The following is a 23,422-nucleotide window of genomic DNA, read 5'->3' as shown; positions in this document are numbered from 1 at the left end:
TCTCCAGGAAAGGTTGCCTTGTTCTCTCACTCCACCATGACCTTTCTGGGATTCGTCATTTATTCCAGGGAAGGAAGGGCTCCTGAAGAGTCGCCGCCGAACACCAAGCAGGTCAGTCCTCCACTTGCGGCTGTCCTCCTGAAGCTTCCTGTGTGCGGAACTGCCTTGGCAGCTGCTGAAGGCAAGATGGGTGCTGGTTAAAGCACCCACTGGGCCTACTTCTCACCAGGCCTGCCTTCCGGGGCATCCGGCTGCATCCCTGAGCACAGCAGCTTAACCAAAGAGCTTCCTCACCAGCCTTTGGGACACCGGAGTTTCCACTGCCATCTGATACTGGCAATCTCATTCTAAAAGAGCCAAACACTCAGTGGAAAACTCTTTTCCACACCCTGGCCTCACCCTGAGGGCTCTACGCTGCCCCTGAGTGAGGAATGGGACTTTTGACCTTTGAACCGGAGGTCAGTCTGTTCATCCATTCTCCCCCGGAAGCAAGTAGCACCTGGACAAGCCCACTGGAAGCACGCGCCAGACGCTGAATGACAGCAACTGACCTCTCAGCTCTTCTTCTCATAGGTGCGATAAAACCAACCCCGTAAACTGTTTTGTAAAGATTAAAATGTGTCTTGGCAGCGGAGGGCAGCATCTGTATGGGTCTTTGGCTGAAGGACGAGGTTGTGTTTTCTTCCCTACTGTGAACAGTAAGCATGAGAGGCACGTGGTTCAGGTTGCTGGGTGTGGCTTCTGACAGTCTTACCACAGTCCCAACAGAAAGAAGAACTCAGAATCACCACTGGGAAAAGAAGTCTAAAGATGAGATGCAAAATCCTGGCTAGTTTCCTTCTGCTCTTCAGCGTTTCCAGCAGAGGTAAGCATGCATGTGGAGCTCCTCCAGAGACCCTGAAATGAGCGTAAGAGTCAGAGGGAGGTTCCTGGCAGCACCAAGCCCTCAGAAACCATCTTGCTTTTTACAGGGGCAGTCTCTGGAGACAGTGTGACCATCTTGGGTGCCTTGGGTCGTGATTTCAACCTGACCATCCCTGGCTTCCAAATGACTGATGATATTGATGAAGTACGATGGAAAAAGGGAAAGACTCTGGTTGCGGAGTTTAAAAGGAAGACGGAATCTCTTGAGAAATCAAAGGCATTTGAGATATTAACAAATGGAGCCCTGCAAATAAAAAAGCTGAAGAGAGATGACGGCGGCACCTATAATGTGATAGTGTATGACACAAACGGGCATAGCAGGCTGGAGAAAACTTTCGAATTGAAGATTCTAGGTAAGTCTTCACTCCCTGCAGTTTTTCGTTTCAGCACGGGTGCTATGTAGCAAGTTGGGAGGCAGTGTCTTTGTAACTGCCTCCAATGTAACAATTCAACATTTCCTGTGTGGCCCGCGATGAAGACAACAGTGGGTGGGAGCAATCCTCAAGTCTGTCTGCCTTTCATTCTCTCTTTGGGGTGGCTGTGGAGTTAAAGGTGGGCATTAAGTAGAAAGAGAACAGGTTAGCAGAGAAGGAGAGGCGGTGTCTTTGGTGGCTGATGGAGTGGTAGGAAGCTGGGGAGCAGAGGATGTCCAGGGAGCTGTGAGTCTCTTGTCTGGAGAGCTAGGATGGAGCTACGGTGCTCTGAGGACTTAGAGGACAGGATAGGGCTGGAGACACTGAGCTGAACAACCAACAGCTTTTCTTTTCAGTCTTCTCAGCATCATCTCAGTAAAGGTGGGTGGTGAATTTGCTGGTCCTTGAGCTAAACGCACAAGGTACAGGCGTGTGCTGAGAGGGCAGGATAGTGTGGGGACTAGCTGGAAAGCCTGTAATGTGATCCTGGTGAGACCAAACAGGGTGGGGGGTGGTCTCAATCTTGGTAGCACACAAGAACAAGCACAAAAGCTGAAAAGAGTTAGTGTTGCCCATGCCCCTGGCACGGAGTCTGTGCACCAGTGGGATCTGTAGCTTTCCAAGTGCTTCTTGTAAGCAGTTGTCATTGATAGCCACGGGTTTGGGCAAAAAGGTGACTGGGAGATGAGGAGAGAAGCAAACACACCGGGTGTGAGTGTGGAGAGAAGGTTAAGGAAGCTTGAGTGAGTGCGAAGGAAGAGAACGAAACGTCGATGTTGCCGAGGCTGAAAGTTCAGGGGCAAGCGGATATCTTGCAGTAATAGGTGAGATGAGAAAGCCTGCCCTTTGCTTGTAGGGGAAGCCGAGAACGCCTGCTAGGCAGACACCATCCATTCAGGGAGCACGCAAACATTCTGAGCTTCACACAGGAAATGTCACCAGGGGGAGGGCTCCCCTCATCCCACCTGTGGTGTCCTGCCTGTCGTGTCCTCAACACCTGAAGCTAACACCAACCCCTCTCCAGGGCCTACTGTCAGCTCTCCTACGCATGACCCTTTCCAGACCCTAATCCTGTAACTTTGTCTGGAGAGGATGTTCCAGAAATGGGGTGGTAATGAGAATGGCCACTCATCATGGGCGCTGAGAATGGCCAGGGACATGGCTGCAGACCCTGTGGCCCTAAGGTCCTGTTGTGGTATTGAGCCTATACCTGTGTCCTTATGGTGTCATCTTTTCTTTGGGGTGATAATGGCTACAGAGAAGCCAGAAGCCTGTTAGCCTGGTTTTGTTTATCAGTCCTGAGAACTTACCCCTACAAGCTCTATCCACCTATAAGGAAACATGGCTTAACCCTGTACTGACTGTTTGGCAGGAACAAAGTCAGGATTCCAACCCAGGGCTTTCCTTGACAAGGATGGCGAGATTTCCCCCCCAAATGAGCTCACCGCTGTATAATTCACATTTTCCATGCACTGTTCAACAGTTTTCTGCACAGTCACAGAGCTATGTGGTTATCACCATGGGCCATGGGGGTTTTTACCCCCCCCCCCGAAGGAAACCGATACCCCTTACACTAAAATCAGTGGCTTCACTGTTGTATGCAAATGCCAGCGTCACAAATCTTGACTCAACTTGTGGTCCTGTCACCATCATGCATTACACAGCACTGGAAGAATGTTCTCTGCCCTAACCTGATTACCCAGTGCAGGTTATGTGTTATCTACTTAATGAGTTTGGGGTTAAAAGTGTTTGGGATTTGTGGCTTTTTGAAGGTTTTGAAATATTTGAATGTGTGTGTGTGTGTGCGCGCGTGCGCGTGCGCGCGCTATATCTCGGAGACGGGGCCCAGATGTAAACATGACATTCATCTATGCTTATATATACTTCACACGCACTGCTCAGGGTAATTTAATGCAATACTTTAAATAGTTTTATGTAGGAAACAAGGTCTCAGGGTGTGGGACTTTTCCATTTGTGGTATTGAATTGTGGCTCAAAAAGTGTTGGATTTTGGAACATTTCAGAATTTTTCTATTAGGGGTGCTCATGAAACCTGTAATGTTATTTAACAAGGGGTGTGGTGAGCTTTGTGAGGGTATCCTGGAATCCTGGGGCACCCCAAATATCTTCTCAGTGCTGAGGTTCCCCCTCTATTTGTTCCTGGACTCCTAGATTTACCTTCCCTTATGAGGTAGCTGGCTGAAGGGACAGTTCAGGGTCGCCGTACTCCTGTGGAGGAGAGAATCCCAGAAGCCCAAGATTAAGAAGTCGTATCTAGCAGGGCAGTGGTGGCCCACACCTTTAATCCCAGCACTCAGGAGGCAGAGGCAGGTGGATCTCAGTGTGTTGGAGGCCAGCCTGGTCTACAAGGTGAGTCCAGGACAGCCAGGGCTACACAGAGAAACACGTCGTATCTAGAAGCAGCCCTCAGCAGTTCATGCCACCTTCAGAAAGCCACTTTACAGGAAGACGAGCTGCAGCTACAGAAGGTTGCTCGTTACTGTGTTCGCAGGAGTGAAACACAGGAGTGCCTTTCAAAGCTAGAACTTCAGCTGCTTAATTGGCATGACCAGTTACAGAGATGACGGGTACCCATGAAAAAGGAGTGTAATGATACAATCTTAGGGGAAAGGATGGAAGGCGGGTTATAAAGTCATGTGATCCAGGAGCTGGGGGCATAGTGCAGTGGTAGAGCTCCTGCCTGAATGCCCAAGGCATTAAACACCCAGCACAGTTCCCTGCCCCCAACTACATAATCTAGTTTTAATTAGAAAATATTATATTATGGATTCATGCACAGAAAATATATGATAAAGATATGCATCAAAATGTTAATAACTCTGAGTAGCAAAAACTGCAGGTGATCTCCAGTGGCCTCTAAAAAAAGCCTTTTAAAATTTGATCAGTATTTCTTAACATGATTGGCTGTTACTACGAAGGATTTTCATCCTAGAGAGATGGGTAGTCTCTGCCAGGCAAACCCCACGACCACACGCAGATCTGCAGGATGGTGGTAATTCCATAATTTCTTTATTCTGAGGTACACAGAATCTCAGGGTGGAAAGGACCTGTATTCCTGCATGCTTGGATGCTGGGGCAGAAATGGAATTAGACTGGGGATTCCCATGGGGAAGACACTGTGGTCTGAAGGCTACAGAGAGGGGAAATCGGAAAAATCCACTGTTGCCTTGTGTAACAAATGGAGACCACTAAGAGAGTGAGGAGATGAGATGGCAGGTCTGGGAAAACAGAGTAAGGTATGGAAGAGAAAGAAAGGAAGAGAGAGAGAAGTGGGTCTCCAGATGGGCAGTGGGGAGCCGGTCACTGGGTCTGACTTCATTAATGCCAAAGCCAGGGCATTTCCCCCTGGTATATTAAACAGGAGGGCCAAGGAGTTTGCAGCAGGAAAGGGAGAACCACCTCTGGTGACTTGTCCAGGGCTTGGCCACAGGTTGTCTGGTTTGAGACAGGTAGGGAGCTTTTTTCCTGTCTCTTAAAGTTGAGGTCCCATGAGGCCAGAGACTAATTCAGAACCTGGGGGCCAGGCACAGCAGTGTCCTTCCTGATTCCTGCTGGTGTCTTTCCTCTGGAGAGCATCAGCTTCTTAGACAACCCATGTGGGCCTGGCCCTCTGCTCCCAGGACACTGTGGACAGCAAGTTGCTAAGGCCATGGGCCTCTCAAGGAGACATTTCTCCAAGATGGGGTTTCTGGCTGACCTCACCTACACTCCTGAAGTTTGGAATCCTTTGCAGGGTTCTTCTTCTGGCCTGATGTATTTTTAAAAGGTGTGTGTGTGTGTGTGTGTGTGTGTGTGTGTGTGTGTGTGTGTAGGTGCTTACAGAGGCCAGAAGAGGGATCAGATCTCCTAGAGTGAAAGCAATCATAAGCTGCCCAGTGTGGATTTTGGGAACCCAGCTCTGGTCCTCTGGAAGGTGAACAAAGCCTCTTAACCACTGAGCCATCTCTGCAGGCACTGAAGGTCAAGTAGCTTTGGACATTTCATCTGCAAAAGGGAAGAAGAACTTGAGCCTTGCTGTTAGAACCAAATGATGCCCCATATACTATGTAAACATCAGTTACAATGGCTTATTTTTACTCAGATCCTATGTCTATGAACTTTACCAGAAATGATTTTGTTCAAGATGTCCTATGTCAGTTAACTAGAATAATTTTCAAAAGAATCCCAATATAGTGTAGCTTAGTTGGTAGAATGTTTGCCCACCATGCAGGAAAACCTGGGTGTGATCCTCAGCACTGCATAAAACCTGGCATGATGGCAAATGTCTACAATCCCAGCACGTGGGAAGTGGAGGTAGGAGGATCAGAAGCTCAAGGGAATCCTCAGCTACCGAGTGAGTTTGAGGCCAGCCTGAGCTATGTTGAGACACTCTTTTGAAAAATAGACAAACAAACAAAACAACAACAAACACCAAAACAAAACAACCAACCAGAAAGAACTAAAAGAACTAGGATGTTTGAGCTTCTTTGGTCCCAAACCAATTTATTAAGATTAAAAACAAAACAAAGCAAAACAAACCAATCATTGTACTTGGGAGCATAGTCCCATAATCCCAGCTTTCAGGAGGCAGAGGCAGACTGGGCTACAGAGTGAGATCCTGTCTTTTTTTTTTTTTTTTTTTTTTTGTATCCAAAAATTGCCTAATAAATATTGGGTCTTTCTTCTAGAGACGGTCTCAAAGCCAGCGATCTCCTGGGAGTGCAGCAGTACAACCGTGACGTGTAACATCACCGAGGGAACAGAGGTTGAACTGAGGCTGGAGCAAGGGCGGGAACATCTCATAAGCCTCCAGAAGAGCATCGTGAGTCACAAGTGGACCAGCCTGAACGCGCCGTTCACGTGCACGGCAGCGAACAGGGTCAGCAAGGAATCCACGACAGCTACTGTCACCGGCTGTTCAGGTGTGACAGCGGAGGTCGGGGTGGCCAAGGGCACTCGATGGCCTGCCAGGCTGAGGGCACTTCGGTGTGGGAAGTGAAAAGGGACCAATTTCTCCTGGGAACCTTTTGGGGAGGTGGGCTCCTGGCTAGCCATTTTGGCAGCCCACTCACAGGTGGGACTGGACATTGCACAGGTAAGGAGCCTACCTTGGGAAAAAGGACTGCGGGGCTGAAGAGGGCTCCTGCAGGAAGGAATCCGACTTGTGCAAGGTCCCTCTGCTGGCTGTCCACTGGAATTCTGATGCCTCTTTAAAGTTTCCTTTTTGGAAGGGTCCAAGCTCCATAGGAGGAGCAAGGTTTCAGAATGCTGGGAGGCGGGGAGTGGGGAGTAGTACTGGGGGGCAGAGAGGCAACCTTCTTGCTACCCAGAGAACCGCTCTGCACTGCAGTGATTCTCGTCAGCTCTCGACTCCAAAGGCCTAATTGATCTCCAGAGCCTGGGGCCTGCCACAGTTCCCAGAAACGATCTGTTCTTGTTTTGTTTTGGTTCGCTTTGTTTTTTGGGGAGAGTCTTGCTATGTAGTCTAGGCTGGCTTCTAACTTGCAGCAATCCTCCTGCCTCCTTGGTCTTCCACTGGGATTACAGGTATGCATCACTGTGCCCATGCCCCGGCACCAGTTTCTGAGGAGATGCCTCTCACAGGACCCGAGTTCCATTCTGGAAGCCAGAGATCTAGATGTCTGTTTTAGTTGGTATGATGGGAATTTAGTCGGTGTGACCCTAACAGAGCCCCCCCCCCCTCATGGGCTTCAGTCTTAGGCTTCACAGAGAGAAGCAGCCCCAGAATCAGAGTATTGCATGAGAAGTCCTGAAACCCACTCCCTGGCTCCCTCACATGGGCCTTTGAGCTGCCTCCCAGCATGGCAGCTAAGTTCTCAGGGCAAACCTGAAAGCAAGAGTCAGTGTCCCAGAAAGCAACTTAATCTCAGGAGGGTTGTCCCACCCCTTCTGGGAGTCATGGCTGTGAGTGCAGCTCACGCTTGCCCAGAGGGATCATGAAGCAGTGAAAGGTCCAGAAGTGGGATCACCGGAAGCCCCAGAGAGTTGGCTGCCGACTCAGAAGGCATTTCCTCACCCCGTGCCCACCCCTGCCAGGTTCACAGGCAGTCTTCCTGTTCTGCCTCCCTGGCCCCCAGCCTTCATGTTCCCATCACAAAGGCACGAGGGTCAAAGCTGCCCCTCCTTGACTCCAAAACTTTTCCTCTTTCAGAAGGCCCTGCATTAGAGACAGCAGACTTTGTCAGTGAACCAACCAAAAACAGCCCCATATATTGACCCTAAAAACATTATTCATTATTTATTTGAAATTCACATTTTTAACTGTCTTTGTATTTTCTCTGGCAACCTCATGCTTCATGTTTATTGTAAGTAGATCCCTCCAGAATAAAAATAAGTGTTTATTGAGGAGGGAGAGCCATGGAAGGAGAGAATGAAGTGTTTGGGAGTTGGGGAGGGAGCTTACTCAGACTCAGAGCAGAAGCTGAAGCTGGCTCAGAGAATGGCCACCAAGGAATGGCCACCATTCTAAAGGCCAAGGCAGGCAGGAGCCTAACTGTAGGCTCAGGTAAAGTGAGTGTGTACTTAAATTCCTTGGAGGAGGAAGGGGGCTGGTCCCTCATGTAAACATAGGCACAGGCTCTCCAAAAGGAAGCATGGCAGGGAAGGGTAGCTAGAACAAGACACTGCGAGGACCTTGACAAAACTACAGCTAATGATGTCCTCACCAGGAACACCACTAGGAACCCAGGGCATGGGTACTGGGTAAACTGGAGAGCAGACGTGGAAGGTGTGCCTGCTTCTGAAGAGTGTCTGGGAGGAGTGTCCGGGGGAGAGGGATCTGGGAGAGGAGTGGAGGACTCATAGGGGAGCTCTGGTAGAGGTGCAGCTTGGACAGGATGCCCTGCCCACCTTGCTCACACCTGGGAACTGACTCTGGCATCCCAGGACCTTGGCAAGCCAACTGGGCCTGAAGGTCCCTGACTCTATCCTTGAAGCAGCTTCATGGGTTGCTGAGGGATGCCCCTATACAGGCCGTGCCCAGAGAGGCTCTCAGTTGACAGGCCGGGACTAGATGAGGGGAAGCCTGGGAGAAAGGAGGTGAACCGCACCCACATCATGCCCTTTTGGGGGGCCCCATCCCTGGTCTCAAGTGTGAAGTCTCTGGCTTCTGTGAGTCCGGGCACAGCTCCACTCTCCCCCAAGGTCCCCTGACCCCCTGCTCAGGCTGCTTTCTCTAACTGTTATTGACTCACAAAGTGCAGATGGTTTATCCTTCCCCTCCCCCAACCCGGGAAACAGCTACCCGAAACACCAGCATAGCAAGAACAAGATCTCATATCTAGGTGTTGTTTTATAGTTCACAAAAGCACTTTTCCATCCATTATCTGATCTGACTTCCGACAGCTACTCTGTGATGTAAGTTACAGTGTTTCCATTTTACACAGAAGGAAACAGGCTCAGAGAGGTGGAGCATCTTACCAAAGGCCACAGAGCTCTTACCTGGAAGAGCTGAACTAAACCCTTAACATGCTCTTAACAACCATGTCACTGTTTTCCTCTCTGTTATTCTTCACTGTCCTGGCGGGTGAAGGAATCAGAACCGCATTTGCCACAGCTAACCGCTGAGTATCTTGGCTGCTTTCCTGAGCTCAGGAGGAGTCTGTTCTTCCAACAGCTGAACGCTGAGATTGGGAGATGCATGACTTGGGGAAAGGTCCCACGAGGCCTCAGGCAACTCATCCCCTCTAGAACTTGGATGCTCATATCCTCGGCGGGGGACGGGGTGAGGTGGGCAGACCCTGTGCCTCAGCCCTTGCAGATTCGGTTAGTACTCCAGGCCCCGGAAGCTCAGCCTCAGTGAGGTGGAAAACCCCATGGAAATCTTTCATCTGTTTGATGTAGGAGGCTGGGGCCTGGGCCATAGCAAGGACAGGGCCTCTCTACCCTCTCCCTTAGCCATCTTTTCTTCTTGCAGAGAGAGGGCTGCACTTGTATTACATAGCGGGGGCCTGCTCAGGAGGCCTTCTCTTGGTGGTCCTTGGGGCACTGCTTATTTTCTGTATCTGCAAGAGGAAGAAACAGAACAGAAGGAGAAAAGGTGAGCCACCCCCACCCACTCCTCTTTTCACCGTAGGCTGCAGCAAAATCTCCCACGGGAACATCTCTCCTTGAGTCTGCAAAGGGAAGAAAGAGAAGGGGAAGGTCAGAATGGCAAGGTTGGAACCAGAGGCTGGCTCTCTGTGTGCTCAGATTGATGTCTGGAGGATAGCTCTCGGGGTAACAACAGAGGACCTTTGGGAAGCTGCAGCCAGACTGCATACGTCCCCAGAATCTACCACGGTGAGGCTGCCTTGATGAAAGGCTGGTGTGGAGATCCCTGAATGGTCTGCACACTTCCATAAGGGTGGAGATATCCCCACCCCAGCACCGTGTCTGTAAACAAATGTCCTGGCCTTGGATGCCTCAAAAGTGTGTTCAGCACCAAGCTCCTGGGGATACAGATAAAACTACTTCTGTTCAGGAGGCATTTCAAGGGTGGGTAAGTGGAGAGTGCTCGTTCAGTGTGTACGAGGCTCTGGATTTGAGTCCCAGCACTGCAAGAAAATGGAAAGCCAAAATCAGGGTGTGGGTTCTTCCTTTCCTGATTGGCCATTCAGGAGGGATGGTTTCCTCCTAAACCATGGGAGTGTGGTTTCCTTAATGCAGACTTGTCCTGAAGCTTACAAAGCAGGGGTTGGTTTCGCTGATCCTAAGCGGGGCGTTGACCACCGAAGGGACAATATGTCAGGGACTCTGTCCAGATGTCACTGCAGATGCTGAGGTAAGGGCAGCCTTTGGTTGGACATGCTAGTGGATGGGCATGTCCCCAGAGTCCTCAGACTCACCCAGGGCTGGGTCCCCTCTCTGCAGGTTCCTCTCTAGAGTACCACCTCCAGCATAGCCTATGGCAGGGGCTGCCCACACCCCACAGTGGTGGCTCCATGCCCTCTAGGTTTGGCTTCCTTCTTCACACCTCAGCATTGCTGTCGTCCTCCCTTCAGGCCAACACCCTCCTTTGCCATCTCACACAGCACTTCCCCAGCCTGGGCCGAGTACATACATTCACTCTGTACCTTTCATGTCTTAGATCACTCCCGGCTTCTCCGTCCGGTAGAGCTTAGTGGCTTGCAGAGCCCTGGACACTGGCCTTATCTCTGTATCCTGCTCATACTGTCTCCACTCCTTCTTACAAGGCCCAGCCTCTCACTGCCCAAGGGTCAGACTCATTCCTCCCAGGTGTCACTGGAGACAAGGCAACCTCTGCCAGCGGCAGACTGGGAAGTGCAGTATGACAATAGGTCATTCCAGGAGCTGAGTTCAGTGTTTTCCATGTACTACCATGCTCCTCTTCATAATCCTAAACATAGACATTTGCACAGATGGAGAAGCACATCAGCTCACCACCGCAGACCTACAGCCCGCAGGCTGAAATGTGACTAGGCTGAGGCAAGAAACCCAGGGCTTGGCTTGTAAGGCAGTCTCATGTTGTTCTTAGATAACCCTTCTTTAAATCTGACACCCGTGGACCTGGTTTTCTCACCTGCATCTATGACCTCAGCTGAGTCACCAAGAGACAGTCTTAAGAGAAAAAAAGAACATGAAAGACCCCCCTGGAGCAGATGTCTAGGCAGTGGCGGACCTTGCTGCTGAGGTTGGATTTGGGCCCTAAGGTTCTGCCTGTCACCAAATGTACAGCTTCCGAGGAGCCAGCTTGCTGCCCAGCTCAGTGTGAGGGCTCAGCGCGTGCACACCTCTCGCCCTCCCACTTCTCACGTGGTTCTTTGCACCTTCTGGTGGTCCCTCACCTTGGTGGAGGCTGACAATGTGATGTGTTGTCTGGCTCTGTCACTTACTGAGGACAGTGTTGCTGTCTGAGTCATTTCAGCAGCTTAGCCATGGGCCTAACACGTAGAGCATGCAGAGAGGTCACAGGAGGAACAAAACGCCACCAAGCAGAAGCGCTGGCAGAGAGCCACCCAAGCCTGTCACTGTGGGTGAAGGGCCACCTGCCCGTCTATATCTGGGACCGGGGATTAGAGTCAAAGTTGCGCCTCCCAAACCTGAGCACAGCCGCTTTGGGAACACTGGACATGGCCTAAAGGACATGTGCTATCTTTCGGGGTGTCTTTTTTATGTATGTGCTCAGAGCATGCGGTCACACGGGTGTCGAAACCACCTTGTCTGAGCGTGAGCCTTTGCACTCACAATACATTTACAATAGCCAGCGTGTCACCTCGGGGTGCTACAGATACCACAGATGATGCTGAGACACGCTTCTCAAGTCCTATGTCTCTATAAGGATGCAAGCAATCATTCCTTTACCCCACAGAGAAGCTCCCCGTGCCTCCTTGAGGATGGCCTTGGGCATAGGGATTGGAATGCCAAAAATGTGCCTTAAAGGAGCCCAGCAGAGCCTCCAGGCCTTTGGCAGCTGAGTGTTCCCACAGATTTTCTGTGTGATTTAAAAACAGTGTAAGAAGAGCTACACAGTCTCAGGCTTGTCTTTCTGGACGGGGGCCACACAAAACAGAAAATCCCAAAGCATGAGGAGAGGAGCCATCTTTCCTGCTAAAGCCCAAGAGGGATGGGTCTTGCTTATGAATTTTGGAGAAGCTAGTCCATTTCTAAGGGCTAGAATGCCCCTTGGAGGGTACTCCAGTTTCCTTTCAGATTGTGGCTCAAATTGAGCAAAAGGCAGACCGGCTCTAGAGACCCCAGCAGAAGAAATATAGTCACTAATGTCCTTCATGGCCACTCAGACCTGGGTTACAGCGGGCTCCAACCACAAGGCTTGCTGCTTAGCAATCTTGCTGATTATCTCTAGGCAGCATCCAGCTAGAACTCTGAGAGCGGGTGCTCACTCTATGCTTTGAAGCCTTAGGCACAAAGCTCTCCATCCAGGCGTCCTCTTCCCTCAAAATTTTGAGTTTTTAAAAGGGCTGTGGTCTCACTGTACCTGTGTCCACAATTTCTCCTCTGAAACACCCAAAACCTTCAATGGGTGGCAGTAACTTCCCTTTCCTCCTCACATCTCCTGAAGCAGCTAGTTTGATGCCTATCACATGAGACATGTTCAGTGTTTGCACTGTGAGGCAGGGGAGGCAGCTGGATCAGTAAAATGTTTATTTTGCTAGCATGAGGACTGAAGTGGAATCCTCAGAACCCACATAAAAAAAGGCAAGGTAGCACTTGTAATTCCATCTTGGGGCTCTCTGGCTAGCCAGCCTAGCCTCCTTGATAAGTTGCAGGCCAGGGAGAGAGAGAGGGGGAGACAGAGACAGAGAGAGGAAGAGAGAGAAAGAGATTATCTCAAAAACAAGAAAGGTAGACACTGCCTGAGGAATGGCATCAGAGGTTATCCTTCGGTACAGACATACGTGCTTACCGGCATACATATGTATACAAACATGCAAGTGTGTGCGCGCACAAAGGAACATACACACAAGCACATTTGCACACCTGTGTTACATTGCTCAATATTGCTAGAACGAGCTCTCACGAGGTCTTGCCCTTACAGATGAAGAGCTGGAGATAAAAGCCCCAAGAACAAGCACTGTGGAAAGAGGCCCGAAGTCCTATCCAACCCCAGCAGCGGCGTCTCAGAATCCAGTGGCTTCCCAAGCTCCTCCTCCACCCAGCCATCATCGTCCCTTGCCTCCGAGCCACCGTACCCGTGAGCCGCAGCACAAGAAGAGACCTCCTCCATCAGGCACACAGGTTCACCAACAGAAAGGCCCTCCCTTGCCCAGACCTCGGGTTCAGCCAAAACCTCCCTGTGGAGGTGGAGAAGATGCTTCATTGCCACTCCCTAATTAAAAGGACAGAAGCTGTCATTGCCAATAAAAAGCTGTGTGGAGCTCTCTTCCCCTGGTGCGCATGCTCACTCTGCCATTGAGTGTTTTCTACGAGTAAGACCCAAATGCCTCCCAAGGCTTGCAGACACAGTCAAAGTGATACCCTCTCATTCCACCACACAGCCACGTGGTCTAGCCTCTGGAATCTATGTCCTCTTCTTAGATCTGTGACATCAGAAACAGAGAGAAAATAAACATGTGGCTGTAAGGACGTTGGGTGAGGAGAGTATGACCACCCTTTCCTCTCAGGTCCTGTGTCCATGTGAACCACTACATGGCCACTGACTTATGTCCTACAGGCAGCCTACCTGGACAGAGGCTCCTGAGCTCCTCAGATACCCTGATGGATACTGGCCACTTCCTTTAAGCAGAGATAAAATAAAAATTTTGATTTGCTTTAGTGCCTGCTTTTTTTTTAGAAAGGAGACTGGGGTCTGGGAGAGTAAGCCACAGAGTGGACAGCAGTGACATCTAATCTGGTCCACTCAGGTCACAGGAGGCACCTGAACCCCCAACTGAATGACCAGAACTGACACCTACTTGTCAGCTGCGAAGGGAGCCCGGCATCCTGTGTAGACAGACACCTCTGTGCACATATGTCAATGACGGCTGGCCATGTAGTCTCACTTCCTTGACCATTCAAATGGTGTCACAATGACCTGTGGCATGATCAGTGAAAAGAGGCAGCTATGGATACAGATGCTGGAGGCAACATGCCTAGAGGCCGGCTGAGAGGCCTCTGGGTCCATTCCTGTGTGCTACAGATGACCCTTGTGAACAGGACACAGCAGTCCCCACTAACAGCTTTTGGCAGTTGCATCTTTGGAAGAGGGGGGTGGAGGTGGTGGGGAAAGTGTTCAGTTAAAACTGGGAACCGATCTGCCAGGGGCACCTGCTTTGCAATACAGGTGGCACGATTGTGGCCCAGTCTGCCCCCTTCTCCTTGTCTTCTTAGGCCTGGTAAGCCTGGGTAAGCAGTGGCAGGAAGCTCTGAGGGTAAGCCACAAAGACTGAGTATACCAAGGATTTCCTGTGAGGGCTGGGCTGCATTTTCCTTTCAATCTGGGTGTCTATTGTTTAGAACTCAGTAAATGGCCAGAGCACCGACAAATTAAGTCCCATTGCCCGTCCCCTCTCTTTTTCGAGACAGGGGTTTCTTTCTGTAGCCTTGACTATCCTAGAACTAGCTCTGTAGACTAGGCTGGCCTCAAACTCACAGAGATCTGTCTGTCTCTGCCTCTCGAATGCTGGGATTAAAGGCCTGTGCTTCCACCTCAGCCCAGCCATGACCCCATGCCTTTCTAATGTTCAAATGTTAGTTCCAGCTACAAAACAGTCACCACAGGACCTCCCAGGAGGAGAGGAGAGGGTCTCTGTCTGAGGCTTTCTCCCTCATCGTCTCAGTCTCAAGCAGTGGGCTCTGAGTCCGTTGGCCATCCTGATACAATAGCTTCTATCTGCATCCCTTCAGAAAACCTTCCTTCCTTTCCATCCCCCTGCTCCGCCTTTCTTCCGCTGTCCTCTAGTGTTACGTATGACACAGGACATATCTAGCATGCAACTGTTTGGTCCTTCATGACCATTCGTTTATTCATTCGATAGTCCCTGAACTCTGCTGTGAGCGGGATGTAGAATCTGCGCGAGGCAGCAGAAGCACAGGTGAGTGATAACATCTGTGTATCCCGGGGTCTCAAGAGGCAGGATGGGCAGTGGGTCAATGACAGCACAAAAGAAGCATCTGGTGGCAAATACAGGTCAGAGGCAAGCAGTAAGCACAAAAGACAGAAGCCACCGGAAAGAGAGAATGGGAAACACTGTTCCCTACGTGTTGCTTTCTCCATTCTTTAAACAAATATTAAGTAACTGGGATATCCAAAATAGAATTATTCTCCAAGACTGAAAGGGATTTGTGTCAGCTGTGCTAGAAGCTGGTCAACAATTACAATGGTAATTGTGGCAGAATTACCACATGAAAATGGAAACTGAAATATAGCAAGGGGGGGGAATAAATGTTGTTAAAGATCAATTGCTTGGTGGAGGGTGTTATGCTGACCTACAAGAACAAATCTGACCTGATGATGTTGTCATAGAACAATGTTGCGTCGAAGCCTTAAGAGCTTGGGATATGGTTGAGGAGCCAGAGAAAAGATCCACCTCATTTACTAAGAGAATACTCAGCTCTGGAGAAGCTGTCACAGACCTCTTAAAGAGATTGGCTTCAGCTGTAAATACGGCCATATCAAATCCTAATGCCACTCAGGTGTTGATAGAGATCTTGGCATTTGAGAATACAGATACTGAATGTAAGAGAATAATTAGACCATTAAAGGCATGAGCAGCACCCATAGATGAATGGATAAGAGGCACAACTGATATTAGCTCTCATGAGTGTCATGTCAATATCATAGGACAAGCTAGAGGTCTCTGATATCAAAATACCGAGTGCTTTATTTGCAGTAAATTTGGCCATTTACAAAGAAATTGTATGGTTAAAACCTTTAGGTCTCAAAATGGCAGGTGTTTTAACTCTGAGAAATATGGTACATTCACTCATAGATATAAAAAAGCAGTTTCTGGCAGCAATGGGATGCCCAGATTTCCCCAGGTTTGTCGATGCTGTGGTAAAGAGGTAATTTTGCTAGTAAGTGCAGTAAATCCAGGAGAGGCATACCAGGTAACACTTGTCATTGGAAAACAAACTGTGGGGCCTGTTAGCTCAAGGCCCTGCAGAAAATAAAATAAAATAAAATTTAAAAGAAGAGCAGTTTTTCTTTGGTCATCCAGGAAGTACCAAGCAGGCAGGGAAACCGAAACTGAGTATTGCTGATCTCATACATTCTACAGCAGCAAGGCTTTGGATCTAGCCACAGATAAACCTCCTACTCTGTCCCCAAAAGTTAAATGTTGCAAAATAACTACTGGGTTTATGGTCCTTTGCCTTCAGGAACAGTGGGAATGATCTTGGGAAGAAATGGGCTAACTTCTCAAGGAGTTAATGTGCATCCAGGTATCATAAATGGGGGTTGCAAAGAAGAAATTAAAATCATGACATATGTGAAAAAGTAGATGCAAATTAATGCAGGGGATAGAATTGCTCAGCTGTTACTGTTTCCTTACGTCAAGGGCAAAGCCGCCCCAGCAGAGAGAGCAGGGGTACTTGGGAGTCCTCGAAAACAACTGTTCTGGCAAACAGTGGTTAACAATCAGAGGCCCAAATTAATATTACAAATGAATACTGTTGAAATAGAAGGTTTGGTAGATACAGGAACTGATGTCATGATCCTTTCCCAAAAGTCTTGGAATCCAGAATGACCACTTCAGAAGGTTTATACACAGTTCATAGGCATTGGTAAATTGTCACACACACACAAAAATAAGACAAAGTGTCCAATGGATTAAATGTGTGGGGCCAGAAGAGCAAACAGGGAAATTGAGACCCTCTGTGGTTGACATACCCATAACTTTTGGGGAAAAGATCTTTTAAAACAATGAGATACTCAAATTAACATCCCTGTAATCCCAGAGACAGACAATGATGAAATTAGGAATGAAATGGTAGATGCTCCTGGAGAAGGTACTTACTATTAACAACAGTGGTTCAGAAAAGAGATACCATTGGAAAGTTTTTCACAAGGAATGTTAAATATTCCAACTTTGTGCCAATATTTTGTGCAACAACTTCTAGAAATAATTCATAGACAGTTTTCTTAATCTATTATTTGTCATAACATGGATGATATTTTGTTGGCTCGTTCTCACACAGATACTTTAGGGAAAATATTTAAGGAAAACAAAGAATTCTACCATGCTGGGTATTACAGATTACTCCAGAAAAAAATACAGAGAGGAGATTCTATTAGCTATTTGGGTTATAAAATAAGTCAATAAAAAATTTGACCACAAAAGGTACAGATCCATAAAGATCAGTTACAAACTCTTAATGGTTTTCAAAAATTAAAGGGAGATATTAATTGGTTGAGGTCTACAATTGGGTTCTTCCACATATTGTAATGGGAACACCAATTCCAGAGGCACTGACATTCTATACTTACACAAACAAGATAGGAATGGCAGGTTATAAACAGACAAAATAAACAAGATGATCCAAATCCCATATTCTTCAGTTTAAAAATCATAATTGTATGCAATCCTTATGTTATTAGATTTTCCTGAAACTCTTAATATAATTACTAACTCACAATGTGCAGAAAGAGTTATTTTGTATATATAAACTGTTAAAGTTATTCCTTATAACTCAGAATTAACTTTGTTATTTATGCAGTTGCAACAGGCCATCAGAAGTAGAAACTATCCATTATATATTACCCGTATTTGGTGTCATACAGGTTTTCCAGGTCCATTGGCACAAGGAAATGAGGAAATTGACTAATTACTGATAGAAAATGTGTTAGAAACCTCAAAATTTCATGAAAACACCATGTAAACCATAAATATTTAAAGAAAGTATTTTCTATCACTTGACAACAAGCTAAAAAATTTTTTTAAATGTCCTATGTGTTCTGTATACAACCAAACTCTATTACCTGCGGGAAGTAACCCTAGGGGTGTCCAAAGAAATGAAATCTGGAGAATGGATGTGTTTTACTTTGCAGAATTTGAAAAACAAAGGTATATACACCATACCATTGATACATATTCAGGTTTTCAGTGGGCAACTGCTTTACGTTCTGAAAAGGCTGGTTGTATAATTACACATTTGTTGGAAATGATGGCAATTATGTGGATACCTGCACAAATTAAGGCTGATAATACCCCCATATATGAATCCAGGTACATGAAGCAATTCTTTGCATTATATATATTACAATATAAAGCACATTACTGATATACCACACAACCTTATAGGATAAACAGTTGTAGAAAGAGCTAATCATACTTTAAAAGATCTCCTTACTAAACAAAAAGGAAGCATAAAGACCCATAGGGACAGACTAAATAATGTTTTGTTAACTCTAAATTTTCTTAATGTTAGTGAAAAAGGAACGACATGAACTGAGAGACACTGGTTTATAGAAAAAGCTGTGGAACTAGATCAACCATTATGCTATTAGGATGTGTTGACATTAGAATAAAAACCTGCAATAATTTTGAGATGGGGATGTGGTTTTGCTTATGTATCTACAGGGAGTGAAAAAAAAATATATAGTTAGCAACAAAACTTATAAAGATTAGAATTGACCAGGGAAGATTTCCTACTAGATGGGACATGAATGTCTTCGCTTGGCAAATGAATCTTATTGGCTATCTGGTCCTCACAGCATGCTATTCGTTCACATGGCATGGATGGAGATTTATATTATATTCCAAATGAACTTATAAAGTTGATAGATGCCTTTCATCTGCTTAAAAATAAGAGCAGAAAATTATCTTTAGCTGATTTGTACATTTTGAATATTTCATATATATATATATATATATATGTTACTACAGAAATGTACCTATATTTCCTTTAAAAGTTTGTGCATTTTCTAAGTGAAAGACCAGATAACAATGAAGACAAAGCAAGTAGCTCAGATGATTTAGCCTCACAGACTGCCTCGGTTACTGTTTCCTCAAGAATCTGAACCTAGCTCAACTTCAAAAGGGCTAGCCCAGATGATCTATCCCACAGGGATGGGACAAAAAAAAGATACTGCTAACTCTTTCAGCATTTGGCCAATATCCACATTTCTTAGGGTCCTTAAAAGATGCCCTCACTGACAGACAGCAGAAACAAGTTTAAGAATATGATACCTCTATTTTCAAGTGGGGAGTGGGTGTTTTTTGTCATTTGGTGGGTTATGGATGTTTACTGTCATCTAGGGTCATTGGTTATAAGTTGTCTATTGGTCATGGTCAGGGAGGAAACAAAATAAATTTTAGAATCAGAGACTTCTTTCTTTTCTCTCCTCTATTCTTCTTTTTCTCTTATCTTTCTTTCCTAGCTAGTGTTAGGGGAAAGGATGGAAAAGAGAATGATAAAAAAAATTAAAAATAAAAAATAAAAAAGAGGAAGGATATAGGATGATAGGATGAAAAGTAGATTATTGAATCTACAAGTCCCAAATACATTGGTATGGATTGTTGTATATTGACAGAATTTTAAGATTGTTTTGTTCATTTCTTGCTTAATGTATTGTACATATGCAACTCATTTAAAAATGTAATTCAAAGCTCTAGTCCTATGAAAGCTACTATTGCAAACTCTTCAGGATAATTAGAATGCAAATTAGTAGTCAGTCACCTATAAATAATCTTAGTTATAGTCTTGTTAGCTATTGGTTTATTTAATTACAGAAATAAGCTTTATTTAGTCTCTTGTATATATTTTCAAGGTTAAGCAGATAGTACATAGTTAGAAACAAGCAATAATTTCCTATTTAGATATAGTGAAATATATAGATGGTCTTCAAACACTGCAGAGATATAGAATATAACATTTAAAGATATTTTAATAATAAAAGGCTTTTCTGACAGAGAGACACATCTTCTCCTGGCAGCGTCCCTAATCTACTTCAAAGAAAATAATGGGCATCAATGAAACAAATGTAGCAAGACAGCCACTGGACAAAAAACTGTCCTTACTCCAACTGCTGACAGCAGGCTATTCAAACTGTTGATAAGCAGAACACTAGGAAACTGACTGTCCAACTTTGCAGAGACTATTTAAGCCAGTCCTTCAAAATTCCTGCTTCAAAGAAAAGTCTGTCAAATATTCTGGGTCAGTAGGCTTAAGATTGGCTGCCCCAATGACACAGAGAAACTGCTGGTGACTGTAGGCAATCAGCTGTCTCTGTCATTTCTATAGCTCTGGAAGCTACTTGTTTTAGACTTCCTACATACTTAGGTAATATTATTTCCTTATAAAGTCTCTGATGGAGTTGAAGACTAGATAGTCATAGTTTTATTACAATCAGGCTTAGTTGTTTAAGAACAAAGATAATATTTTAAATCTAAAAAGGTGTTTTTAGGTTGGTAAATGCAAGTTATGATAAGAAGGTGATTAAGGTATAGAACTTTGAACTCTGTAGGATAGGATAGATAGTGAAATACTTTTCTAAGAGTGCCAAATACAAATGGGCTGGACATTGTATATGTAATTTTTACCTGATAATTCTCCTAACTATTCTTATTGTATATAGTCCATTAATGTTAGAGAACAGCCTTTTTTTTTTAACAAAAATGGGGATAAGTAGTGAAAGTTTTGGTTTCTTTAAAACCCAGTTATGTTATATTTTTGTTTTAATCACAAGCATGGAATATGGAGCTGCTTTTAGCTTGTCCACAGCTGGTAACAGCCTCATGGGGCTTGGAAAGGAGTGTGGTCTTTGTCAGCTGGTAACAGCCTCCATGCATCAGAGAAGGGTGTAGTCTTTCCCAGCTGCAGTTACTGGAATTCTCAGGACTTGAAGAGGGTATAAAGACAAGAGGAGCCCAGAGAGAAGGCACTTTGAGAGATGCTCTGAGGAGGAAGAAGGCTGCTACTGTGCCTGCTGTTTGCTGGATATCCCGATGACTGAGATTGGTATTGCGCCAAAGAACCCAACAACCCCAAACAGCCAAAAGAGAACTCCACCCCCTCTTCTTACTAACCTTCTTTTCTGCCTAGTGTTGGGGGTTTGTGGAAGGGAGGTAGAGGTATAAGAAACCAAATTAAAATAGAATAAAAAGTAATGTCAATACTAGTAGCTGAATAAAGACCCTAAAAGTTGAGTAAGTACTGTCTTAGTTACTTTTTAATTGCTGTGAGCAAACACCATGATCAAGGCGACTTGTAGAAGTAAGCATTTAATTTGGGGATCACAATTTTTGAGAGTGAGAGTCCATGACCATCATGGCAGGGATCATGGCAACAGGCCTGGTGCTGGAACAGTAACTGAGAGCTTGAATCTGTTCCACAAGCATGAGGCAGATGGAGTTAACTTGGAACAGAATGGGCTTTTTGAAACCACAAAGCTGCACTCAGTGACACACCTTCAACAAGGACACACCTCCTAATCCTTCCCAAACAGTTCCATCTACTAAGATCAAGTTTTCGAACATATTAACCCGTGGTGGCTACTTTCATTCAAATACCAAGGCACCAAGGAAAAATACAGCACAAATGATCTCACAGCATTAAATCCCAACTGCTCTTAGAAGTTGGAGACACCACTACGAATTGGAAGTACCATGTCTTTCCCAGAGAATAGATAAGGCTAGAATGAAAGACCGATAGAAGATCAGCTGAAGGAGGAGTTAGGGTCAGACACAATGACACACGACTGGAATCTCAGTACTTATGAGGCTGAGGCAGGAGAATCATAAGCTCAAGATCCAGGTTTACATATGAAACACAGGAGGTGAATAGGAAGAGAGGGAGAGGGAGAGGGAGAAGGGAGGAAGGGAATAGGGGAAGAGAGAGAGGGAGTTACGTCCTGATTCTGTGCCCTACATGGTAAGGATCAATTCCTTCCAGTAGAAGCCTCTATGTTTCTTTTTCCAGAGATGTTAAAACATATAGTTCCTGGGTTGGAGGATGCCAGGAACAGTTGACAATGGGATACGACATTAAATATGAGAGGTTAGATGAAGGTTTTTTGCTGAAAGTTGGGACCCAGGTGGTAGAGATCAGATAGGATGTTTGTAATAAAGTTTCAGGCAGACTATTGAAAACTGATTCACCAGTGTCAAAGTTTTATTAGGTGAAAAGAGAAGATCTAATATCATCAGCACCCAGGCTTCCCTAGTGAAACCAGTAGCTCTGTGGCCCTGGAGTGCAATCCGAGCTCACTGAGCACCGCCCTCTCACTGAGAGTTCAACCTCTGACGCTCCTCTGTTAGACACCAGCAGATGGTTGGTCAAGGACCCTGGTGAGGATGAGGAAAGCAATGGTGGGGACAAAGATTCAAATGCAAAGAAACAGCAGATGCTGCAGAGAACAAGTTGAACTACCACACAAGGCTTAATGAGATGTGAAGAGTGAAACATGAAATAAGAATAGAAAACTATAAAAAAGGAATATTTAGAAAACAAATACTGTCCTAGGGAATTATAATAGTCAAATAAGACAAGTTATTCAAAATACAAGTGGTAGACATATCAGAAGAAAGGGCAAAGAAGAAGGTTTATTGCCCACGAGACAATTCCAGAATGGAAGGGCACAATTTCCATATTCAAAGGTCTCACTAAAGCTTATGATTTCTGGTTCTTCATGTACAAAGCTAGAAGTCTCCATTGCATCCTAACAACTAAAACACCAAATGAACTGAAAACTCAGCCAAGTATGATAGTGTGCTTCTGCAGTCTCTGCTCCAAGAAGGCTGGGGCAGGAAGATCATGAGTTCCTGGTCAGCCCAGGTTACGTAGTGAGATCCTGTCTCAACAAATAAGTAAATGCATCAATGTACAAATAATTTTTATAAATTAAAAAAAATAATAGGAAAGAAAACCCATCTATTCTTCCAAGAGATGGGACCACAAAGCAAACGGGTGCATTTGAGTCGGAGAGGCTGAACACTGTTTTGCCACAGTAAAACCCTGAGTCCAGGCACAGCTCCAGGGCTACCCCCTCACAGGAGGCCCTCAAACTTCTGTGAACTTTGCTTCCATGAGCTGATCTCATGAGGAATCTCAGAGGTATTTGAGAGAAAAAAAAAATCTCAAACATCCTGCAGGAGAGAAAGCACAGTCATTCTGGAAAATACAGAATACTATGTTTTTCAAATCAAGAGTTTTCCCTCCTGAAGCTAATAAGATCCCACTCTGCTGGGATTTGCTCATAATGTAACTGCTCTGAACAAAAGGAAACATCCAATTGCAGCCCACGCCGGTTATCGGTCCACCCAAAAAAGGAGTAAGAGAACGAGAAACAAATGCGAGAGACACAGTCCAGAGGAGGGAGCTCATTAGGAGACCAAGGCCGTTGGGGCTTTCTGTAGAGTACATCCTCTCCTCATGGGACCTACCGCTGCCTGACTGAAAGTCTATTTTCAGCCATTCCGTTTACCCAGCATATCGTGAAAGGCTTCTCAAGGAAACACCAGAAGGGCCAGCTATAGGGCTCAGGAAGTGACAGCCCTTGGCATGCAAGCCTGAGTTCGAGCCCAAGAACCCATGGAAGAAGATGAGATCCAACTCATGAAAGTCATTCCCAGACCTCCACATGTGCATAATAAGTAACATGAATGTGTCTACATTCAGACACACACACACACACACACACACACACACACACACACACACACACAC

The 23,422-nt window shown here is 46.0% G+C and overlaps 1 protein-coding gene across 1 annotated transcript; it reads left to right on the top strand.

The window, feature by feature from the left end:
• Window positions 1-709: 709 nt before the first annotated feature.
• On the top strand, window positions 710-13,509 carry Cd2 (CD2 molecule). The gene is made up of 5 exons (XM_055628346.1): window positions 710-865; window positions 972-1,277; window positions 6,025-6,258; window positions 9,273-9,395; window positions 12,855-13,509. The coding sequence occupies exons 1-5, from the start codon at window positions 811-813 to the stop codon at window positions 13,151-13,153; spliced, it is 1,017 nt and encodes a 338-aa protein (XP_055484321.1). The 5' UTR covers window positions 710-810; the 3' UTR covers window positions 13,154-13,509.
• Window positions 13,510-23,422: the final 9,913 nt, after the last annotated feature.

This window comes from Psammomys obesus, unplaced genomic scaffold, assembly GCF_907164565.1.
Source record: "Psammomys obesus unplaced genomic scaffold, mPsaObe1.curated_primary_1811, whole genome shotgun sequence".
In the NCBI taxonomy this organism is placed as follows: domain Eukaryota; kingdom Metazoa; phylum Chordata; class Mammalia; order Rodentia; family Muridae; genus Psammomys; species Psammomys obesus.
The sequence above is the reverse complement of the archived record's forward strand: the minus strand, read 5'-3'. Positions and strand labels throughout refer to the sequence as shown.

Excerpts from the sequence above, each read along its gene's own strand:
- Cd2 (XM_055628346.1), top strand. The coding sequence starts at position 811 with ATGAGATGCAAAATCCTGGCTAGTTTCCTTCTGCTCTTCAGCGTTTCC. Across the intron at positions 6,259-9,272 it reads TACTGTCACCGGCTGTTCAG|AGAGAGGGCTGCACTTGTAT; the intron begins GTGTGACAGCGG and ends TTCTTCTTGCAG. Across the intron at positions 9,396-12,854 it reads ACAGAACAGAAGGAGAAAAG|ATGAAGAGCTGGAGATAAAA; the intron begins GTGAGCCACCCC and ends TTGCCCTTACAG.